The 20,622-nt window shown below is 37.8% G+C and overlaps 4 protein-coding genes and 2 pseudogenes across 5 annotated transcripts in view; 1 reads left to right on the plus strand and 5 right to left on the minus strand.

Moving 5' to 3' along the window:
- Positions 1-806, minus strand: part of LOC104792440 — a 3,161-nt gene extending 2,355 nt beyond the window's left edge. The window contains exons 1-2 of the mRNA XM_010518585.2: positions 455-806; positions 17-214 (exon numbers count right to left, since the gene is read on the minus strand). Of these exons, the coding sequence (XP_010516887.1) occupies positions 17-214; positions 455-616 (360 nt within the window). The 5' untranslated portion in view covers positions 617-806. The remainder of the gene's footprint in view (positions 1-16; positions 215-454) is intronic.
- On the minus strand, positions 5,461-7,214 carry LOC104792441 (annotated as a pseudogene).
- LOC104792442 (protein CHUP1, chloroplastic-like) lies at positions 8,590-10,137 on the plus strand. The gene is made up of 2 exons (XM_010518587.1): positions 8,590-9,529; positions 9,608-10,137. The coding sequence occupies exons 1-2, from the start codon at positions 8,792-8,794 to the stop codon at positions 10,049-10,051; spliced, it is 1,182 nt and encodes a 393-aa protein (XP_010516889.1). The 5' UTR covers positions 8,590-8,791; the 3' UTR covers positions 10,052-10,137.
- On the minus strand, positions 10,215-13,424 carry LOC104792443 (polyadenylate-binding protein 7-like). Its single transcript, XM_010518588.1, has 10 exons — positions 13,052-13,424; positions 12,487-12,605; positions 12,177-12,370; positions 11,783-12,036; positions 11,591-11,697; positions 11,321-11,510; positions 10,971-11,227; positions 10,763-10,894; positions 10,560-10,691; positions 10,215-10,480 (listed from the first exon to the last, which is right to left on the minus strand). Exons 1-10 carry the CDS (start codon positions 13,281-13,283, stop codon positions 10,274-10,276), a joined length of 1,824 nt encoding a protein of 607 aa, XP_010516890.1. The 5' UTR covers positions 13,284-13,424; the 3' UTR covers positions 10,215-10,273.
- On the minus strand, positions 13,687-17,010 carry LOC104792444 (annotated as a pseudogene).
- Positions 17,841-20,015, minus strand: LOC104792445 (vacuolar protein-sorting-associated protein 37 homolog 2). Of its 2 annotated transcripts, XM_010518589.2 has the most exons (7): positions 19,833-19,938; positions 19,112-19,294; positions 18,754-18,841; positions 18,617-18,656; positions 18,471-18,517; positions 18,255-18,375; positions 17,841-18,164 (listed from the first exon to the last, which is right to left on the minus strand). In XM_010518589.2, the coding sequence occupies exons 1-7, from the start codon at positions 19,844-19,846 to the stop codon at positions 17,998-18,000; spliced, it is 660 nt and encodes a 219-aa protein (XP_010516891.1). In that variant the 5' UTR covers positions 19,847-19,938; the 3' UTR covers positions 17,841-17,997. The 2 variants fall into 2 exon arrangements, with proteins under 2 accessions (XP_010516891.1, XP_019102498.1); XM_019246953.1 differs by lacking the exon at positions 17,841-18,164 and having other exon boundaries at positions 18,309-18,370; positions 19,833-20,015.

Raw genomic sequence — 20,622 nt, forward strand, 5'->3', positions numbered from 1 at the left:
AAAAAAAAAAAAAAAAAAAAAAAACAGAAACAAAATGATTGAAAGATTCGTTACATTTGGAGATAGCAGCTGCGGATTTAGTGTCGAATCCAAGAATAAGAGTGAGCATAGGAACGAATATACCACCGCCTCCAACACCACCAACAGTGCCACAAGCAGATCCTAAAAACGCTATCACAGTAGCCAAAACTAGTTTCCAGCTGAACTTCAAATCCTACTTTCACACAATTTCATACAAAAAAAAAAAAGTCAAAAATCCATTTTCTTTTCTATCTTTTTAACAAGCTTTTTTGGGTTAAAAAGGTTTTTTTATTTTTTTTTAAAGTCAAAGGCACGTTTGTTAATTACCAAATCGGATTAAGTAATTTTCAATTCAAAAATGATAACTTTTAATGACGAAGTTAACGAGGAAGGAAATATTCAGAAAAAAAAGGAAGAAACTTTAATTTTTTACCGGCCAAACTCTCTCGGTGGCAGAGAGAGGAGAAGAGGAGGAAGAGAGAAGATGAGGGTTTGATGTGTCTCCGACGTAAGAAACAGAGAAGACGGCGACGGCGAAACCTACGAGAAGGTAGAGGATAAATCCACCGGTGCCTTTCCCATTCCACAATCCCATAACAATTCTCTAATTTACAAAACCCCTCAACGAGAAAAAAAAACACCAAAAATGAAAAATAAAGCTTTTTTTTTTTTGGGGTATGTTTGTTGTCTCTGGTCTGGTCTGGTCTGTGGTGAAGCAGAAAGAGAGATACGTCTTATAAAAAAAAACAGAGTCGGAGGAGGAGAGGTGACGACGGAGAAAGATAGAGATGATGATTGTTTTTATTATATAATCATCTGTGCTCTTGCGTATACTATTACGATACTACCTTTTATTGAATGTTTTACACGTGGCATGATTTTGTTTTTTTTTTTTTTCTGTTTTTGGAAAATTCGTATTTGATTTCTTTTATTCAACATTTTTTTTTTGAGGCTGTAATCTTTGGCTTGTTCTAGTCCATAAGTAAAATGCGAAAACATTGAAATAAAAGGAGATAATTTTTCAAATTATTAGGAAATAAAGACAACAACGAACATTGAATAAATTTAATTTTCTTCAACGTGAGAAAATATTATTCCTTAAACGTTAGCCTATATGATTGATAGCCTTATCTGAATAGCGGACGATATTTAATTAAATCTCTTCAGATTTTTTTTTTTAATATTTTTTTACGATATTGCAAACATTTTTTTTTTTTTGAAAGCTACGATTGTATAAATCCGGATATTTGAAATCAATATGACCACCCGACCAGACCAGACCAGGGCTCGTAAATATTTTCCATAGAAGATAGTCAGATACTATAAGAAAAAAAAAACTTATCTAACATTTTTGATGCTTATGAAAGAAAAAAAAAAGATTATAAGCCTCTTTATTAATCTAATTTTTTAATCCATAGATATTAGATTTGTTCAAAAAAAAGAAAGATATTAGATAACTACAGATAATTTGTCTTTTTTATGGAATCAATAAGAAGTTAAAAAATAAATAAATAAAAAGCTCTAGCGAGAACCATCAAATTAGTGCTCACTGCTCACTATACTAAACAAGTTATGGGTTATGGCATATTACGAACTTTACAAAAATAGCATACCAAGATATAGCAAAATAATTAAATAAACTATTAGGGTGGTGAACTAGGTCGTCAATCGCCAAACCATAAAATTACATAGAATCGTACGTGTAGGATTGTGTAACCATATTGATATTACCCAAATACGTTGGAAAATAGTAAATAAAAATGATTGGAAAAAGATTATTATTTTTTTTGTCAACTAAACATTAAATTAGAAAATAATCTTAATATTGGTTGCCTAAACCAGAGGGAAAGAGTTTACGAATGAAGTTTCAAAAGATAAAGATCGTGAAGAACGAGCAAAACAGTCGGCCCGAACATTTGACGACCACGGGATCCGTAAAAGCATGAAAGCCGGAAAAGAGGATCGAAGTCAGCAGAATTCATCCAACAGGTTAGAGAAGGCGGGTCATTCATCAGGAGATTGCACTATCGCCACTAATTCTGCACAATCCGTCTCGAAACTTTGACAATCAACACCTGCCGCCAGAAGGGATTCCATCGCCCAAATCAACGCTTGTGCCTCCGAATGTAGCGGGTAGGACTACGTCGCAGACTCCGTGCTCCTAATAGCAGAGTGATATCCTCACTGTTACAAAACCACCATCCTAGACCCACTAAAGGATCAGAGGCCTTCCAAGATCCATCGACCTGACACCGAGGAGAAGGAACCCGAACCTCACAGGCAAAGGCTCTATGGAGTCCGAATAAGAGGACTTGGCCTCTTCCCATAACACTCTATCATTAGCTGCATGATTGATAACGTCAATAGGCTCTGCCGTAAGTCTTTGGAAAACTTTTTTATTCTTGTCCTTCCAAATTAACCAGACAAGCCATGGTAAGCGAAGGCTTATATCCGAAACGTTCAACTGGGATGGCGCTCGCCAGAATAGAAAATCTAGATTCAAGTAGATCGAGCCATAAGGAAAGTCCCCGGAACATATGTCACCCGGAAATAAATCCCAAATCCGCCGCGAATGAGAGCACTCAAAAAGTGCATGATTTATGGTCTTCACCTCCGAACCACAGCGTTTGCATAAAGTATCACACCGGACACCCCGCTGAGCAAGACGTTCCATCACAGGGAGGGAACCGGATGCAACCTACCAAAAAAAATGTTGGACCTTTGTGGGAATCTCAAGTTTCCATGCATGTGCCCTAAGGGCCGTACACGTCGGCCCATATTCAACCTCTTTAATTAATTCACGTGCGAGCCGATAACCCGATTTGACCGAATATTTTCCTGACTTAGTATAGTGCCAGATCAATCTATCGGNTGCATGATTTATGGTCTCCACCTCCGAACCACAGCGTTTGCATAAAGTATCACACCGGACACCCCGCTGAGCAAGACGTTCCATCACAGGGAGGGAACCGGAGGCAACCTGCCAGAAAAAATGTTGGACCTTTGTGGGAATCTCAAGTTTCCATGCATGTGCCCTAAGGGCCGTACACGTCGGCCCATATTCAACCTCTTTAATTAATTCACGTGCGAGCCGATAACCCGATTTGACCGAATATTTTCCTGACTTAGTATAGTGCCAGATCAATCTATCGGGTTTAAAGATTTTACTGACCTCCATAGATTGAATAATCTGTATATCCTCCGGGTTCATAAACTCTTCCAGGATTGGCATATGCCACTCCTTAGTAATTGGGTTTATTAAATGATTAACCATTAGATTGGGATGTAGCAATCTCCCTCGACCATTAGCTAGTCTTGGCTGAGAATCCGGTATCCAAGGATCTCACCATACCGAAACCTGGCAGCCCGAGCCTATCGCCCATCTGGATCCGTGTTCGACCAAATCCTTTGTAGAGTAAATACTTCTCCAAGCAAAAGAAGGAGAATATGGCTTCATGGCCTGTAAAGGATGTTTGTTCCGAAAATATCTACCTCTCGAACCCGAGCCATCAGGGAATTCGGATAATGAATTAACCGCCAATACTGCTTAGCCAGCATTGCGTCATTAAATTGTTCCAAAGTGCGGAAACCCAATCCTCCATCACACTTATCCTTACAGACTTTATCTCATGCCACCCAATGCATACCCCGTGCCTTATCATTAGATTTCCACCAAAAATTTGAGATAGCACTCGTTAATTTAGACGTTAGCTCCTGCGGTAATTTGTAACAAGACATCACATGAGCTGAAAGAGCCAACGCTACCGATTTAATCATAACTTCCTTACCACCTTTCGATAAATACTTTGCAGACCAACCATTTACTCGATCATCCAAACGCTCATTGACATAGCTGAAGACCTTGGTCCTCGAACCCTGAAGATTTTCTGGAATACCCAAATATGAACCCATGCCACCTTCTTTTAAGATACCCATTACAGATTTTAGCTGAGTCCGTATATCAGGCGGGACTTTCTTGCCAAACATGATGGAGGATTTTTCTAGATTAATCTCTTGTCCCGACGCTTTCCCATAGTCTCCTATAATTTCCATAACCGTAGTGCATTCAGCCGTCTCTGCTTTACAGAAGAACAAGCTATCATCTGCAAACAACAAGTGTGAAATAGTGGGACACTCCCAAGCTAACTTGATACCTGAGATTCTATTCTCTCGTTCAACCTTTTTTAATATTGGCGATTAAAACCTCCGTGCAAATTATAAACAAGTAAGGAGACAAAGGATCCCCCTGACGTAAACCCCTTTGAGGCTTAATAGAACCTTGAGGTTGTCCGTTAAGAAGGATTTGATATGAAATTGAGGAAACACACCACATAATCCATGATATCCATTTTCTATCAAACCCCAACTTAATCATTACTGCTTCTAGAAAATTCCATTCCACCCAGTCGTAGGTTTTGCTCATATCCGTCTTGAAAGCCAAAAACTCTGATTTATAGCGAGGATTTGTATTCAAACCATGAAACATTTCCTGAACAATAAAGATATTATCCGTGATTAAACGGCCAGAAAAAATATAAGTATCATTTTAAGTTTAATTTCTTTTTTGTTTGACATTTGGGATAGAGGTTCCACCACCTCTCGGCTATCCTCTCCCGTCAAATTTTCACTGGATTCGACGTTTCCTTTGTAGAGTTCTTGTGGCATCCCTTAGTGGACCAGACAAACAAACAAACAAAAAGTCTTGTCTTTCTAACCAGCTATTTTGCTGTAAAAAGATCTAATATCATTTGGTTCACTGACTTAGAACCGAGTCTTTGATTGATCAACCACTTTACATTCCCATAATATTAATTCGGTAGTGTATAATCAAATTAAATATTATATGTGAAGTTTCAATTAATGCAATATTGACCAATATTAAACGTGTGAATTTGTATCAGAACTTGGTAAGTTGCAAAACTAAGATGGCACAGAAACAAGAAACAAGCAAGCCATGTCAGTGATTGGAACCGTTTGATCCACAAGAATATCCAAGGAGAGACTAATCGAACCCATGTGGTGGTTTGTTCTCCTCCAGGAACAAGACAACCTTTACTTCCTTTACTTCATTGTTTCCCATATGTCCTCTTATGCTACGCCAATCAATAAATCCATGACGGTAATTCGTCCGAACCAAAATATCTCACTTCGACGGTATCAAATCACATAATTAACGTTACTCGTTCGATCAATTTTTTTTTTCTTCCAACCGACTAGTTTTTGATCAAAGCACATTATCAAACAAATATACACAAACACTGTTTTTTTTTTAACTTTATCCCTAGTAATATTACTGAACTAAAAACACGTACGCCTATAAGGATTGATTACCAAAATAAATTGTACTTCAGTCTCGCAGTGGCGGGTTATGATTAGTCACAGTATCATAAACCGTATGGAAGTCACACTGCCAAGTGCCAAGATTATAAGTTAGAGAGAAATTAGAACTAGTTTTCAAAAGTTGCATAAATAGAAAAGAGTACAAGAATACAAACTAAGAAATTATCAGAAAACGTTATCTGCCTACAAGCCCAATAACAGACAGATCCATCCAACACAAAAAGGTCCAAAAGACATTTATGTTTTTCTAATCTTTCACAGCTTTCCCTTATCTTTCCGAGCCTCTTCATCCATACGTCCAACGTCGTTGAATGTTTGACTAGTCATTTGATCCGACGCCTTGAGTGAAGTTGCCACCTTACCCGGCTTTGTATCTTCGACCTTGACTTCAACCACCGTCCTACCCATCCCTCCATGATCACGGGCAGCGCGTGTCTCCTCCACTATATCTGATGGCATTGTCAACTTGCTCTTTATGGCTTCCGTCACATTCCCTAATGCTCCAAATATTGTCCCCTTCGCTTCATTTCCCCTATATATGATTTAATCACATCAAAACAAAACGTTTTAGCCGTTACCTTCAAACCTCAAAAACATGAAAATATATCACGAACATAGCTTTTTTTTTTGTTACCTTACGGCCGCAAAATCTTTGGTCTGTTGGGCTTTTTCAGCTGCTGACTCAGTACTCTCCCTAGTCTTTTGAGAGGCCTCGTGGGCTTTAGCTCCAGCTTCATTTTTGAGTTCTTTACCTTCCAATCTCATCTCTTCCATCTTTTGTCTCGTTGCTTCTCCAGCTTTCTCCATGTTTTCCTATGTCATCAAACAATTTTACATTACACCAACCATTCGACATGTACATATCACATATACTCTACATTCCACATGAAAATAACGTTCCAGGAGACTACCTTTGCAATGTCTTTCGTCTCCACAGCTGTTTCTTTAGCCTCTTCTGTCTTCCCCGACAAGAAACCCATAGCTCACTTAGCCGTATCAACCGCACTATCCTTGAACTCCGCAAGCTTACTCACCCCAACATCTTTTCCCTCCGTCGCCTTCTCCACTGTGTAGTCCTTATACTCTCCGGTCTTCTCTGCCGTCTTATCCTTTGCTTCAATTGCCTTCTCCGCGGTGTAATCCTTAGCTTCCACGGCCTTTTCCACCGTGTAATCCTTATACTCACCTATCTTCTCCGCCGTCTTGTCCTTGGCTTCTTTAGCCTTATCCGCCGTATAATTAGCCGTCTCCTTTGCTTTCTCTGCTGTTTTGTCCTTTGCTTCTACAGCTTTATCCACTGTGTAGTCCTTGTATTCACCCATCTTATTCGCGGTCATATTCTTTGCTTCCACCGCTTTATCAGCGGTATAATTAGCGGTCTCCTTCGCCTTCTCCGCGGTCTTATTTTTAGCTTCTGCCGCCTTATCAACTGTATAGTCTTTATATTCACCCATCTTCTCTGCCGTATAACCCGCAGTATCTCTTGCTTTCTCTACGGTTGCGTCCTTCGTTTCAGCAGCTTTCGCTGAGGCTATCTGAGCTCCTTCTTTCGTAGCCTCAGCCGCATCGTTGGTTTTTCCAACTACTGCGTCTCTCGCGTGCTCATACGTTCCTTGTACAGCCCTGAACACCGATCCTATCACCCCAGGCCTCTCTTGCTCCGGCGGATGTTCGATTGTTCTCTTTGTCACCTTATACATCGTGACGTCCCCACCACTATCTTTGTTGATGTCATGCAAGTCCTCAGCCGCTAGCCTCGCCGCAACCTCGGCTCTCTCCGCCTTTTGTTTGTCTGATGCCATTGCTTCTCTCGCTCGGTTACTTGAAAATTTAAGAATCTCTTTTCTAATTATTGTGGTATCAGTTGAGCTGCTTTTGTTTCTTCTTATAGTAATGCTCTACTTCTGTTTAGACATCCACGTGGTAGATAGGCGGACGCAACAGCTGCCACGTATCATTTACTTCGTTTTATCTCCTACGAATGTACTATGACACGTGGAGTTTTCATGCATGGATCTTGAGTGTTCATGGACATGACTTCGTAATTAAGGCATAAGCATGTGTTCTCGAACACAACATTTCGATAATGTAGCGTGTAGAAAATATGGTTCGTGATTACTAAATTACAGAATTTGGTACGTAGTTAATATATAACGTGTATGATTTTTGTATTTTTATAGATAACAAATTGTAGTACAATAAAAATAATGGAATAGTCTCCTCTGGTAAGAGAAATATTAAGCTTTTAAAAATCTCATCTTTAAACTATGGAAGAAACAAATCATATATGATATATCGGTCAACTATTGGAATTTTTGCGGATTTGCGAAAGAGTACAAATCAGAAAGGGTTTTAGGTAAAAAATTTGAAAAATTTGCATTTCATTACAATTTTTTTACGGTATCTATCGATCTTATTCCAACCATCAAAATTACTGATGCAAATAACTTGGAAATAAGCATTTGGTATAGATAAACAAGGACACAAGTTTAATCATTGGATAGATCCGAACATTGATATCAAGTCAGTTATCAATACCATTTTGACGGTTCTCGGAAGGATACAATAAGTTCTCTCATCCGCTTAGGTTGGATTTGATTTCAAAATTTTCTCTATTTTTCACTACTTGATTCAAGTTAGCACATGTAATGTATATACTTTATTGATCTTAACCGAATATTTCACCTTTTCTTTTTGCTGTTAAACATCTTAATTAACTGTTTTCTGTCAACACAGTTATCACGTTAATCATGCATGTTGTCACATAGAATAGTTTATATTTTAAATTAGGTATACATCATTCGTTTATTAATTAGTATTATTTTTCCGAGAACATTGTGACGCGCATTTGATCCCAATCATCCAAATCGGTCACGTTTCCCACATGATTTACACAATCACATGAGGACTGACTCCTTTTACGAAATATTCTAGTAAGATCAAGTCAAATCATATAGTTGATCAGTTCAAGTTTATGATGCAGATGTTGATATCTAGGTTTCGATTTGATTAACCATAACAACAGGACCTCCTAGGCTCCTAGCAGACATGCATAACATAACATGTAGATGTAGGTACGTGTGAGTGTGAGTACACACGTGTGTCGTGTAAGTGGAGAATCCGATCCCCAAACGAGTAAGCAAGCAAAAGCAATGGTCAAAAAGCAACCGATCTCAATTAACTTTCTTATTTAAAACTCAATTAGAAAAAAGCACACACCAAGGAAACGAATAATCTTACAAGACATGTTTCCTCCACAATAAAAGAGGAGTAGAAAACTATTTTTTTCTTGAAAGACCATGATTCGTATAAACCATTTAAATTTGATCAAACCCTCCTAAAGATTCATCAATCAATTCTGTAATCTGTGTTTCGATCATATAAACCGAAAAAAAGTCATTGGAGTTGAAAGATAGAGAGGAGGAGACTAATGGATGGTTCAGGTCCAAGAGAAGGAGGAGGAGCTATGAAACCAGCGATTCTGAGAGTTTGTGTTGCTGTTGTTATATCAGCGACTGGTTTGATTTTAGCAAGGTTTGTGTTTAGGAAAGAAGATAATGAGGTAACTTCACCTGCAAGCAATCCGGAGTTCTCTTCATCACCTGGAGGAAGAAACAACGAAGAAGAAGAAACAGAGAGCCTTGATCACGATAAGCAAGAGATTCTCAGTTTAAAATCCAAATTCGAGGAGCTTCAGAAGAAAGGATACGAGATGGAGTTACGTTTCGAACAGTATTGTAATTTGAAAGATCAAGAAGTAATGCTTATGGAGCATAAAAGCATGTTGAGTCTTGAGAAATCTCAATTAAATTTCTTCCGTAAGGAAGTTTTGGCGATGGAGGAAGAGCACAAGAGGAGACAAGATTTGGTGATTGTATACCTCAAACTTGTGGGAGAGATCCAAGAGTTGAGATCAGATAATGGGTTGCTTGAGGGGAAAGCAAAGAAGCTCAGGAGAAGATCTAAGCAGTTATACCGCGTCGTAAACGAGAAAAGCATGAGGTTTATTGGCGTGGAGAAAGAGTTTTTAAAGTGTGTTGATGAATTAGAAACGACGAATAACGTTGTGAAGAAACTGGAAGATGAAGTTAAAGACCTAAAAGCTAACATTGATGTGTTGCAAGAGGAAAAGGAAGATATCTGCAGCAGATTTTCAGAGGAAACAGAGGTAAGTATAATTTTTGTGATTGAAATAAAAATACTCTATTCGTTTTATGTTTATCAGCAGGTCCTTGCTTTTGTGAAGATGGTGAGTGTAGAAAGTTATAGAAGGTTATTAGAAGAATACGAGGAATTGAAGAAGGCTTATGCGATTGGAGTGAAGGAAGTGATTAATCTGAGATGGAGCAATGCTTGCTTAAGGCACGACGTGGTGAGAAATGGAACCAATTATGGAGAAAATATGTTTTCTCCACCACATCGAAATTTGCAAGAGCTAATGGAAAATCAAGGGGATGATGCTCAGGCCCTAACAACAGCAGATGTTCATCATGAAGAGGTTCATAATCAACATCATCATCATGAAGCTTCGAGGAGGAAGAGGCTGATGAAGAAGCTGAAGAAATGGGTTGAAGGAAACGAGAAGGGAAAATCAAAAACAGAGGAAAGATGTTTCGGGCGACATTCTTTGACAGTGGAACCTGAGGAAGAAATCATATTTCATTCAAGAAGATCATGTTCTAGTGTGTAATAGCCTTGATTTACAAATGCATGATAAATGTTTCACCATTTCTCCACAATTACCGTATTTATTGAAACCATTTAAGCAAATTTTTTCACACAAGAAAATAAAGGCAAAGTAGAATAACAATCCACGAACTAAACCCAAAAAAAAAAAAAACAAACAAAAAAATCCTACGAGAGTTTGTGTAGCAGCAACCAAGGTAAACTAGGTTTTTTTCCATTTTGCCCTTCAATTAATCGAAAGGCCAAAAACGCCAGTCGCCAAGTAATCAGAACGAAGACTGTTTGGACTGGAAAGATTTGTCTTCGATGACTTCAGCACTTCAACCGCTTCATGGACCTTACCAGCTAAGTCTTCTGGTGAGTTCAGCAATATAAGCAACTCCGGCTTGTCCATTTCCAAAAGCATCCCTGTAATTTTCTTAGCAAGTTGGGGCTGCAAAAGAATGATAAGAACGGTCACTGGGTATAGCATTAAATCAATGCTAGCCCTACTAAAAATCAAGCACACCAACCTTGAGTTTCTCCACATGAGGGTAGAGCAGCTCTCCGATCATTTGCTTTTCCCTCCCAATTGTATCAGCCTGTCTTTGTTGGTTTAATTTCTTCATATCTTTCCCACGACCATAGGATCTGTTATGCTGCATCTGTTTTACAAAACTTGATTTTAACCATCTTTCACAAGGTATAAGACAAACAAATAGTATTTGACAAATACCTGCTGGTTCGAAGAATCTCTTGACAAAGGAAGCATTTGAGTAGACTGAGACACATGGGGCACATACGAAACAGCATTCCTATCCAACTGTTCGATTCTGTTCTGCTTATTGTTTCTTGGCGCATTAGCAACCTACCACAGATCTTAGTGTTATAAAATTATCATAGTGACTATTCTTTCAACAAATAATAAGGATATTGATATATACCACTGGAGGATATGTGACTACTTGAACGTTAGGGTATGATGAATTGATCAGATTTGGGGCGTATGATGGATAGACCATCCCCGGATGAGTGTTTGTGTAGTAGACTGAAGGGTATGTCCCTGGTATGACAGAAGGTAAAGAAGTGCTTCCTCCTGCTGCCGGCAAACTTTTCCCAAATGGAACCTGTAATTGCATCTGCCTCTCTTCCTTCTTTTGAGCAATAGCCACATAAAGTGGTTTCCCATGAAACATTTGCCCTGTGGCGCAAGTAAATAATCAGATGATAAGATGTGCTAAGAACTATGTCATTTATCCATGATGTTCCAACACATCATGATCATGAGGCTTACCATGAAAAAATTTCACAGCATCAATAGCTTCTTCAGGTGCTGAGAAGCACACAAATCCAAACCCTTTGCTTTTTCCTTTCTCATCACACATTAGCTTTGCAGAAGTGATTGTGCCACATTGACTAAAGTATTTTCTCAGCTCCTCCTCAGTAACATCAACATTAATGTTTTTTACATATATGTTTGACACCTTCATTTCAGAATTAACAACAGCCATATATCAGATTAATATCATAACAGACTAGCAAAGGCGTTTATCTATGGTAATACCTTAGCAGTCATCTTCTGTTCTTTTCGTTTCTCTTCAAACTGTTGCTTAAGCAGTTGCTCCCGTTCTGACTTCTTCTGTGCCCTTCCTACATACAATTTCTTTGAACCTATCAAAAAGAAACAAAGGGTTAAATAACTTGGCAAAACCTACGACGGTTTCATCATCTCAGAAAAGAAACAACTCCGTCAGACCATATTGTGTTCCATTCATTGTTTCTGCTGCGCATCTTGCATCCTCTGGGTTTTCGAAGTTGACAAATGCATATCCTTTACATAACCCTTTTTCATCCTTCGCAATTGCTAGGCTGACAATTTTACCAAACTCTGAGAACTTTTCCCTTAAAGAGACCTCACTGACATTTGTATCCAGATTCTTCATGTACAAATTTGTGTACTTATCCTCAGGTTTGACTCGTTCAGTCTTTCTCATGAATTTGCCAACATAGCTGCATATATAATTTCCCAAAAGATTCAGATTTGGAAGCCATTGATAAAACATAATGGTCGAATTCAGATCTCCCATCCTAACTTTCTAAGCAATATCGAAAGACACAAATCAGAGAACCACTAAGTAGGAAAGTCTTACATCTCCTTGTCAGCGACAATGGTACCGTTCAACTTCTCAATAGCAGCATGTGCAGCATCTTCTTGCTCAAATTGAACAAAACCATAGCCCCGACTATTTCCATCTTCAAATGTTGCAATCTTACAGGACACAATATTCCCAAATGTCTTGAACATACCTTGCAACCCCGCATTGTTGACTGATACAGGCAGATTCTGAAAGAAAAAAAGAAAGATGACAACGTTATCACCATCAAACACACAGGACACCAACACATTTGTATCAAACATTGACAGTGTCATCCCAATCTCTTAATGGTTTGAGTTATTACCTTAACGAAGACATTTCCAACCCCATTTTTCCGAGCATCAGATTCTCGAACTGACCACATGACTCGAATCATTTTTCCATTCAACATACTGTGATTCTTTTTCTCGATGGCATTGTAAGCTGCACAAGTGAAGTAAATAATGCTATCAAACAATGTCTTCTTATTCAAGCATTTCAGAAACACGAAGTTGCATTTAGTTTTCATCTATGCTCAATAAACCAAGCAAAACTTATTCCGGTGAGGCGTTACCAAAGGAAATGTCACTAATGAACGAAAAGGTCAGACATCAAAAGCGTGAAAAATTTACACCAAAATAACACAGGCTAAGAACAAGCTCCGTTTCCAGATCACTAATCCATGGAGATTTATGAAGATTGGAGAAGACATCAACATATTCCCGAAAAAATCGGCCAAAATAAACACAGATTCATCAGCGATTATGAATCTAAGTGCGCAAAAACAACGATAAATATGCGAAACATGCTACAACGAAACGCCTCGCCGGAAACCTAAAAATCGTCAAACAAAAATCTCAAACGAAATCGAAGAGATGGAAGAACAGTACCATCCTGACGCGAGAGAAAGTTAGCGTAACCATAACAGAGCGAACGACCAGTGGAGGCGTCTTTACAGAGACGAACAGAGGTTAAACTCTTGAACTCGGCGAACGCGTTGTAGAGTGTACCTTCGGTGACGCTAGGGTGTAAGTCTCCGACGTATAACGACGCCGGCACCGTAGAACTCGATCCCGAAAAAGCATTCGCCGCGGCGGGAAAAGGAGCGTGAACAGTCGCCATTTTTTGCCCTGATTCCTCCAAGGAAACACAAATGCACTAAACGACGAAAGAGAGAAAGAGAAAGAGAAAGAGAGAGAGAGAGAATGAGAAAGAAAGAAAGAAGATGACAAGATTAAAACGAGGCCGTTACGCTTACTCTCACTCTCCTCTCCTCTCCTGAGCTTTTTATATTCCGTTTCAGTAGCGTTTTGTTCTAACTAGTGCCGTTTCGTCGCGCTCGTGCCGTTTCGTTAATAGACTTATTAATTAACGTTTAATTATACCCCAACACTTTAGGATAATACTGAAATTTTCTTCAATATTTATTTATAGTATTAGGCCATAATTAGTAACTCTATTTTGTATTTTCTTAACAAGAGTGACTTTATCTACTATTAAAAAAAAGTCACTAATTGGTGAAAAGAATCAAAGAAACTCAATAAATTCAGACTACACTAACTCTAACACAAAACTCTATAATAAATTCACGTCAAGGAGAATAAAATACAAAGAAGTAGAGTCAATAACATGCTATACAAGAATCTCAAGAGTAAGTTCCTTGTTGAGATGTTCAAGCATGGTTGCCCTGAGTTTACGATATCCTTTCCTGAAGTTACCGATACATTCACAGACATCGAACCTGTCAAAACAAAACACAAGTTCTCTAAGTTCAGATGAAGATAACCGAGGACTATTACTATGTGATTGTATATACTTACAATCATAGTTTGTCCATCCGATCCGTTGCCGAGCAAGATCATACACAAAGACTTTATCTTTAAGTACAAGATCTGCAAAATATAAAACAGTACAGATATAACATAACCACTGTTGAAACAAGAAGATGCGGTAGTCGTTAGTTTTTAAAGCTCAGTCAGTGTCTGACCTCCTAAAATGGTTTGTTCTTCCGGAGCTATCTTAAAACCAATGCACCACATGGACGCACCATCCTGTTAGATAGGAGAGACCAAGTCAGAAGAAGTTATGTAAAAAAGCAGACTATTTTAGTTTTACTACTTTTATTTATGTATATATATATATATATAACAAACAGAAGAGCTTACATAGAAACCGTAATGAAATAAGTAGTCCTGAGGTCTTAACATCATTGATGCACCACCAGCAAAGTTGAAACTAACCGGAGGAAACACGTCACTTATGCTGCACAAACACACAGAACCAAAACAACTCTCCTCTTAACATTGATCTAGAGAGAAAAGGATTTGAACGTTGCTGTTATAGATGAGGAGACATACCTAGTCGAGACCAAATAGCACTGCTCTCCATTAGAAATGATCGGTGTTACCAGCTGTGACACGCTGTTTGATATCTGCAGTTACAAAACAACAACATCATGATGTGAAAGTTCACAGTCTCATGCAGAACACATAAAATATACACAAACTTACAGCATTAATAAAGGGATCATAAGCCTCTTTCACCAGGTATGTCAAAGTGGTTCCTGTATCAACAATAGTTCCACGGGTATTTGATGCTTCAAACACGGCTGCATCAATAGGCAGCATCTGTCCATTCACGCCAATGCTCAGCAAATTTAAGTTATAGTGAGGCCTGCATTACATAATCAAAAGATGAGACAGATTCTTATCAGTAACACATGCCACTCAACAACAATTTCAGAACCATTTGGGAAGCAGCAAAAAAGCCAATAATTGATTTAATCGCGATTGTTAGAATTGAAATCAGTACACTCCTTTATTCAATATTTCAGTTCACCAAAGAACTACACATCATCGACAGACTTGATTAATACCTGCTAGCTCACTAAAAAACCAACTCAACGAATGTTGCTGAGCTGACGACATAGCTATAATCCACTACAAACCACCTACGCTACATATAAAGCTCATGCACTAGACTAACACAAAGACTTAACACAATTTCAGGTTGTGACAGCATAATACACAATTAGAGAAACAATCCAAAACTGAAAAATTTGAAGAGGTTAGTGAGCTTACTGTGACGGGACAAGAGGACTGTAAACGATTCCTGGGACCAATATCTCGCCAAGGACAAAGACACCACCTCCACTACCATCTCCTTTCAAGCAATGAGAAAACACTGGGGGTGTAATCCCTCGTGAAGACAGCTGAGAAACAACTGACAACTTTCCCTTGCCGAAACCAAATATTCCATCCACTGCTTTGTCTGACTTTGTCAAGTCCCCAGATTGGTAGGTACTACAGCTGTTGCAAATACAAGAAAATCACTTAGAAAGCTTAAGACCTTTAATCTGCCATACACTTTCATGCAAACACAAGGGCTGGCTAATGTTAGATAGTTAAAGCTCTCACCCGAAAACAATGGGAGCAGATGAATTCGCAACCAAAGACTCTCCCAAAATCGCATCAAAATAGAACGTGTCAGTCATGTAGAAACCTGAAGTCCCACTTCCATCCCCATAGCGAAAGGAGTAACCACACTGGTTATTCTCAGAACACTGTGCAGCTGTTGTCTGAAAGACTGAAGAACAAATCGGATCTGAACAAGTAACAGAGCCAGCAGTCAAGGAACCAGGAGCATCAAAGAAATGGAGGTCGATCTGAAAATGTATTTCGAAAAAAAGAGAAAGGATAAGCCTTTCACACTTCTCTGATGCTAATCTCACTTGTAAGTAAAAACTAAGACAAAGCTACACTTACTCCAAGTCCACTAGAGTGAGGGCAATTACTGCAAGTACTACAAGTAACCCACAAGATGTCACTTCCAGTATCAATCTGAACATTGAACTCTGTGGGTGGAGAACCTAATTTGACCTTTGTGAAATAAAGCCTACCAAGAAAAAAAAACACAGATACACATATCACATAAAAGAAAGATCTGTCCACTGTCCACACACACACAAAAAAAAACAGAGCTGATAAAACCCATTAGAACTCCAATAAAATAGTGTGCAAATGTGACATACATAGTCGTCTTGGAGCTGCAACAAAGAAAAGGAGACCACAACTTAATAAGATCTTCTCCGTAATTATGGCATTTCAAACTCTACTTTTTTTCTTTCTTCGTCTTTCAATTCAAAACCTTCTAAAGCACAGGGGTAAGATAAAGGCAAAGGTCTAAAGGAACATAAATAAAAAAGTAAAACATCATAAATAAAAAAAACTCTGAAAACCCTAAATCTTTCAATTTCATCATAGAATCTGATGAAAACGATCAACCTAAAGACCGATGATGACATAAAAGGCAAGACATTTTCTTAGTTCTGGTTTGGGTAGAACAAGAAATTAGAAAAAAAGAAGAACAATCCAAAAAGATGAAGAAAATTATACCCGACGAGATAAGGATCAGAAGAGCCTTGAACTGGGAAGTCCACAACGCCGCCAACGGAGCTCTGACGACCTCCTCCGCCGAGTAAGATTCGCGCGTGCCTGACACGATCACTCACTCAGCTCAACTTGCTCGTCTAGAGGAAAAGCCCTTTCTAAAGGTAGAATCTTGACTTTACCAGCTGCGTATTGCGCCAACGTTGAGATTAACGGCGGTGTAGCGAATCCAGTCACGGCCAAAGCCAAAACCACCGCCACCACCGCGAGAAGCAACATCAGGGGACTAAAGATACGCATTCAAGTAGCTCGTTGAGATTGTATTCCCGATAAAGATACAAACAAAGTTTACAAAGAGCGACACAAGTGCTCGATTCTTCGCATCGAGCGAGCGAGCGAGAGAGAGAGAGAGAGAGACAGGAAAACAAAAAGAACTGTCAGAGAAGAAAGAGAAAGATAGAGAGAGAGACGTTCTCAATAGCGGAGATAGTGGAGAGCTTTAAGGAAAGATATATATTGATTTCGGTTTAGTTTGGTTTTGGTTCAATTTTATAAATTAACGATTGGTATATCGTTTCTTCTCTTTTACTTGATTATGAAATTAGTAAATTGTGCATGTAAACCGGGAAATTATCTTAAATAACGGATGTAACCGGTAAAAGGTATAAAAAATTTGGAGCAACCAAATTGTTTATTTAGGCTATTATTTATTAGGAGAAAAATCAGTTTTCATATACGCAAATCTCTTTAGATACGACTACGAGCACCTTGTTAGAATATTCACGTTACAAAATCGAAGCATAAATGTAAGAAGATGAACTATTTATATTGGTTGCTTGTCGAGTGAGAGCTAGTGTTCTGATTTTAGAGAGACAGAAACTTAGCCGAAAAGAAAGAAGAACAAATGTTATAATTTCACAACGACATGAGATGATGAATCACGATGAATGAGTTAGATACTTATTAGTATTAGTTTACTTTATTATTAAACATTGACTTGTGGGTGAGTCGCGCTTAGTCGTCGTGATCCAAAAGGGCACGTCAAAGAAGGAGTCAAGGAGGCCTTTGGGTAAATTGTGGTGTGAGTTTCCTCAAGTTTACATTCCCACGTCACCCTCCCAAAATAGTTTTGTGTATATTTTGTTGTAATCTGTCAGAATTATCCTGTATTTTAAACATACTTAGTTCTAGTGAAAATGTTTCTAAAGTTGTAGTGTAAGCTCTTCTATGTCATAACACATATTCTCTCTCTCCATGTTTCACACACCAGCCGAGGAAGAAACAATAATAATAAAAAAAAAAGATTTGAAGACTCAGATTTAGAGAGCATATAACATGATTCTTTAATCCAATGATACATTGATCTCGTATATAGATATTATACTTTGAACCATTTTTGTTTACTTACACTAATACACATAAAACACCAAAACATTAATTGTTTTGTTTCAACCGATAGATGATGAAGTTTTAGCAGCGAGATGAGTCAAAGCCCGTTGATGATACTTGCTTCTTAACTTCTTGTATTTCTGCACAAATACGGCTGTGTCAATATCCTTCTCCATAAACTTATGTTGCAGCTCCTCGGATTCTTCATCGACCTTGTTCATAGCATCTGCATTAAAACAAACCGGGCTTGTGTTTTAGAAAACCAATGTGAATAATTTTGGTTACACATGTAACAGCAACTAGAGTACTTCTTTACCTTGAAGCCTATGAAGAAGAGAACCAGGAGAGTAGAATTTAAGGATCTCTTCTCTTTGATTCTCAAGCTCATTAAGCTTCTCTTGCGCAGTTGCAAGCTCAGATGTACGGATTATTCTGCACTGTTGAAAACGGTTTTATAGATGGTGAGAACTTGAGAAGTTTCATATATATGTACTCACTATATTACACACTCAAATATCAACAATATACTTACTTGGTTTCTGAGCTCCACTATCTGTGGTTCCTTCTCCAAGTTTTCTCCTGTTATATTAGCATGAATGTTTTAGATCTCGCGATATGAATAGGATTTTCATCGTTTAAATATAGCGTTTAAATATAAGTCATGATACAAGAACTCACTAGCTAGATGTAACGTTTCTTTGCGAAGCTCTTCTCTGATCTAATGAACATATAAAGAAGCACAAGCATATATAGTGGATAAGTTTCATTTCTTGAAGACAATAGATGATTATTTTCACTTCATGTTTTCGACTTACATTGTTTTGAATAGCGACCTGGTCAAGCGAGTACAGAAACTGTTGATATGCATTCTTGTCAGACAGAAGGTTCTTGAGCTCATCCACACTATAGCAAAAAAACCATTTGAAGAAGATCAGAAATGAGTAATAAGAGTAAGCATAATATACGGAAAAGTATATGTAAATCATCAACACAATGCAAAATCACAGAGACTTTTCAGCAACAAAACTATCATATAATCCACCGAACCTAAACTCTTCCAAGCCTAAAAGGCCATAAGTTCATAATTAAAGAATACAAAAAAAAAAAAATGTGTGACACAAGACAAATGTTAACAGATTATGCACAAAAGAGGCAAATTAATTGAAAGCCAACCTTTTGTCTTTTAAAATCGAAATAATGCCGGCGGCTTCACCTGGTGAAACATGTGGTGGAATCTGCCCTGATGTTTGAGATCGGGATGAGCTAGGGCCGGTGACCAAAGACGGTGAATACCACGGTTGTGGAGATGTTTCTAAAGAAGGATGAGACTGCCCTTGTTGTTGTTCTTTTGATCCCCTGAATACAAACAACAAAAATACAAAAACAAATCTAAAAATACACCCTGAAATTGTTCCAATACTCAATATACTAACATTGCGAAAGACTTGAAAACCCAGCACAACTTCATGGACAGAGATGAGGATTCTTTCAAACATTTACCACATACTTTCTCTTAGAAGATACCCAAATCTACTAATCTTTAGAGTAACCATCTCATAAATTACTGTAAAGGAGACCAGCACAGCAACAAAGCTTTCACAAGATTATGCATCAGGATTGTTCTAGATAGGTTCGAAACAACCATAAAACTTAACTCTTTGGGTCTAGAGAATAATTAACGGTATGCATTAGTAAAGTTAGTAACTTCTGTTTTTTTTTTAAATTCAATCACAAACACATAGAAATCGCAATTCCCCAAAACAATCATAATCAAGATTAGACAAAAACAATCATAATCTGAGCTGATGTAAAAGAGAGCAAAAGATCGCATATGTAAATCACAAAGAGACAATGAGTAAAGTGAAACAGATCATGGAGTTGAATGAGATATTACCAGAAATTGAACATGGTTCTTAGAGTCGACCGATCCAGCCGAAGGGGTTTTGTTTCCGAAACAATTTTACCAATACAAATAAAAAGCAAAAATCCAAAATCGATATAACTTTACAGCAGATGATGGTGATGAAATGATCAAGGAAGGAGTCGGCAACTGCACAGAATCGTAACTTTCTTCTGCCAACGAGACATCATAACTATGATTATGTGTCGTTTAATGGGCCTGTATTGTTGGCCCATCAGAGATCTTTTAGGGTGTTTTCTCAATCCGTTTGATTTTTTTTTTGCCACGTTTGAAAATTGAAACCACAGGAACTTTTTTTTGTCCACGAACAACACAATGGACTTTCTTATTCTTTCCCAAACCAATTTTTTTTTTTTGGCAATGAGATATAAGTGACATTTTTTTTTTTGTATCTTAAAATTCGATTTGATTGACTTCTTTATATACCAAAATCAAAAATGTAAGATCAAGTTAGTTAAAACATATAGAAGTTAGAGCTACTTTAGATGACAGTAGCTTGTGTAACAGATAACACTAAATAACCTGTACGCTAATGATATATAAATACAGTTAATCTACTTTCATAATTTATTTTTCAATTTTTTAAACAACACTCTACTTTCATGAATAACTAGTAGAAAACTTGAAAAGTCCCAAGGCTTGTCCGGTTTAATTAATAAATGTCAGCCCAATTTTCACGTTATTTCATCTCGTCAAAATAAAATGTACGTGTTTTTTTTTTTTTTTTTTTTTTTTTTTTTTTTTTTTTTTTTTTTTTTTTTTT

The sequence above is a fragment of the Camelina sativa genome, chromosome 6 (assembly GCF_000633955.1).
Source record: "Camelina sativa cultivar DH55 chromosome 6, Cs, whole genome shotgun sequence".
Taxonomy (NCBI): domain Eukaryota; kingdom Viridiplantae; phylum Streptophyta; class Magnoliopsida; order Brassicales; family Brassicaceae; genus Camelina; species Camelina sativa.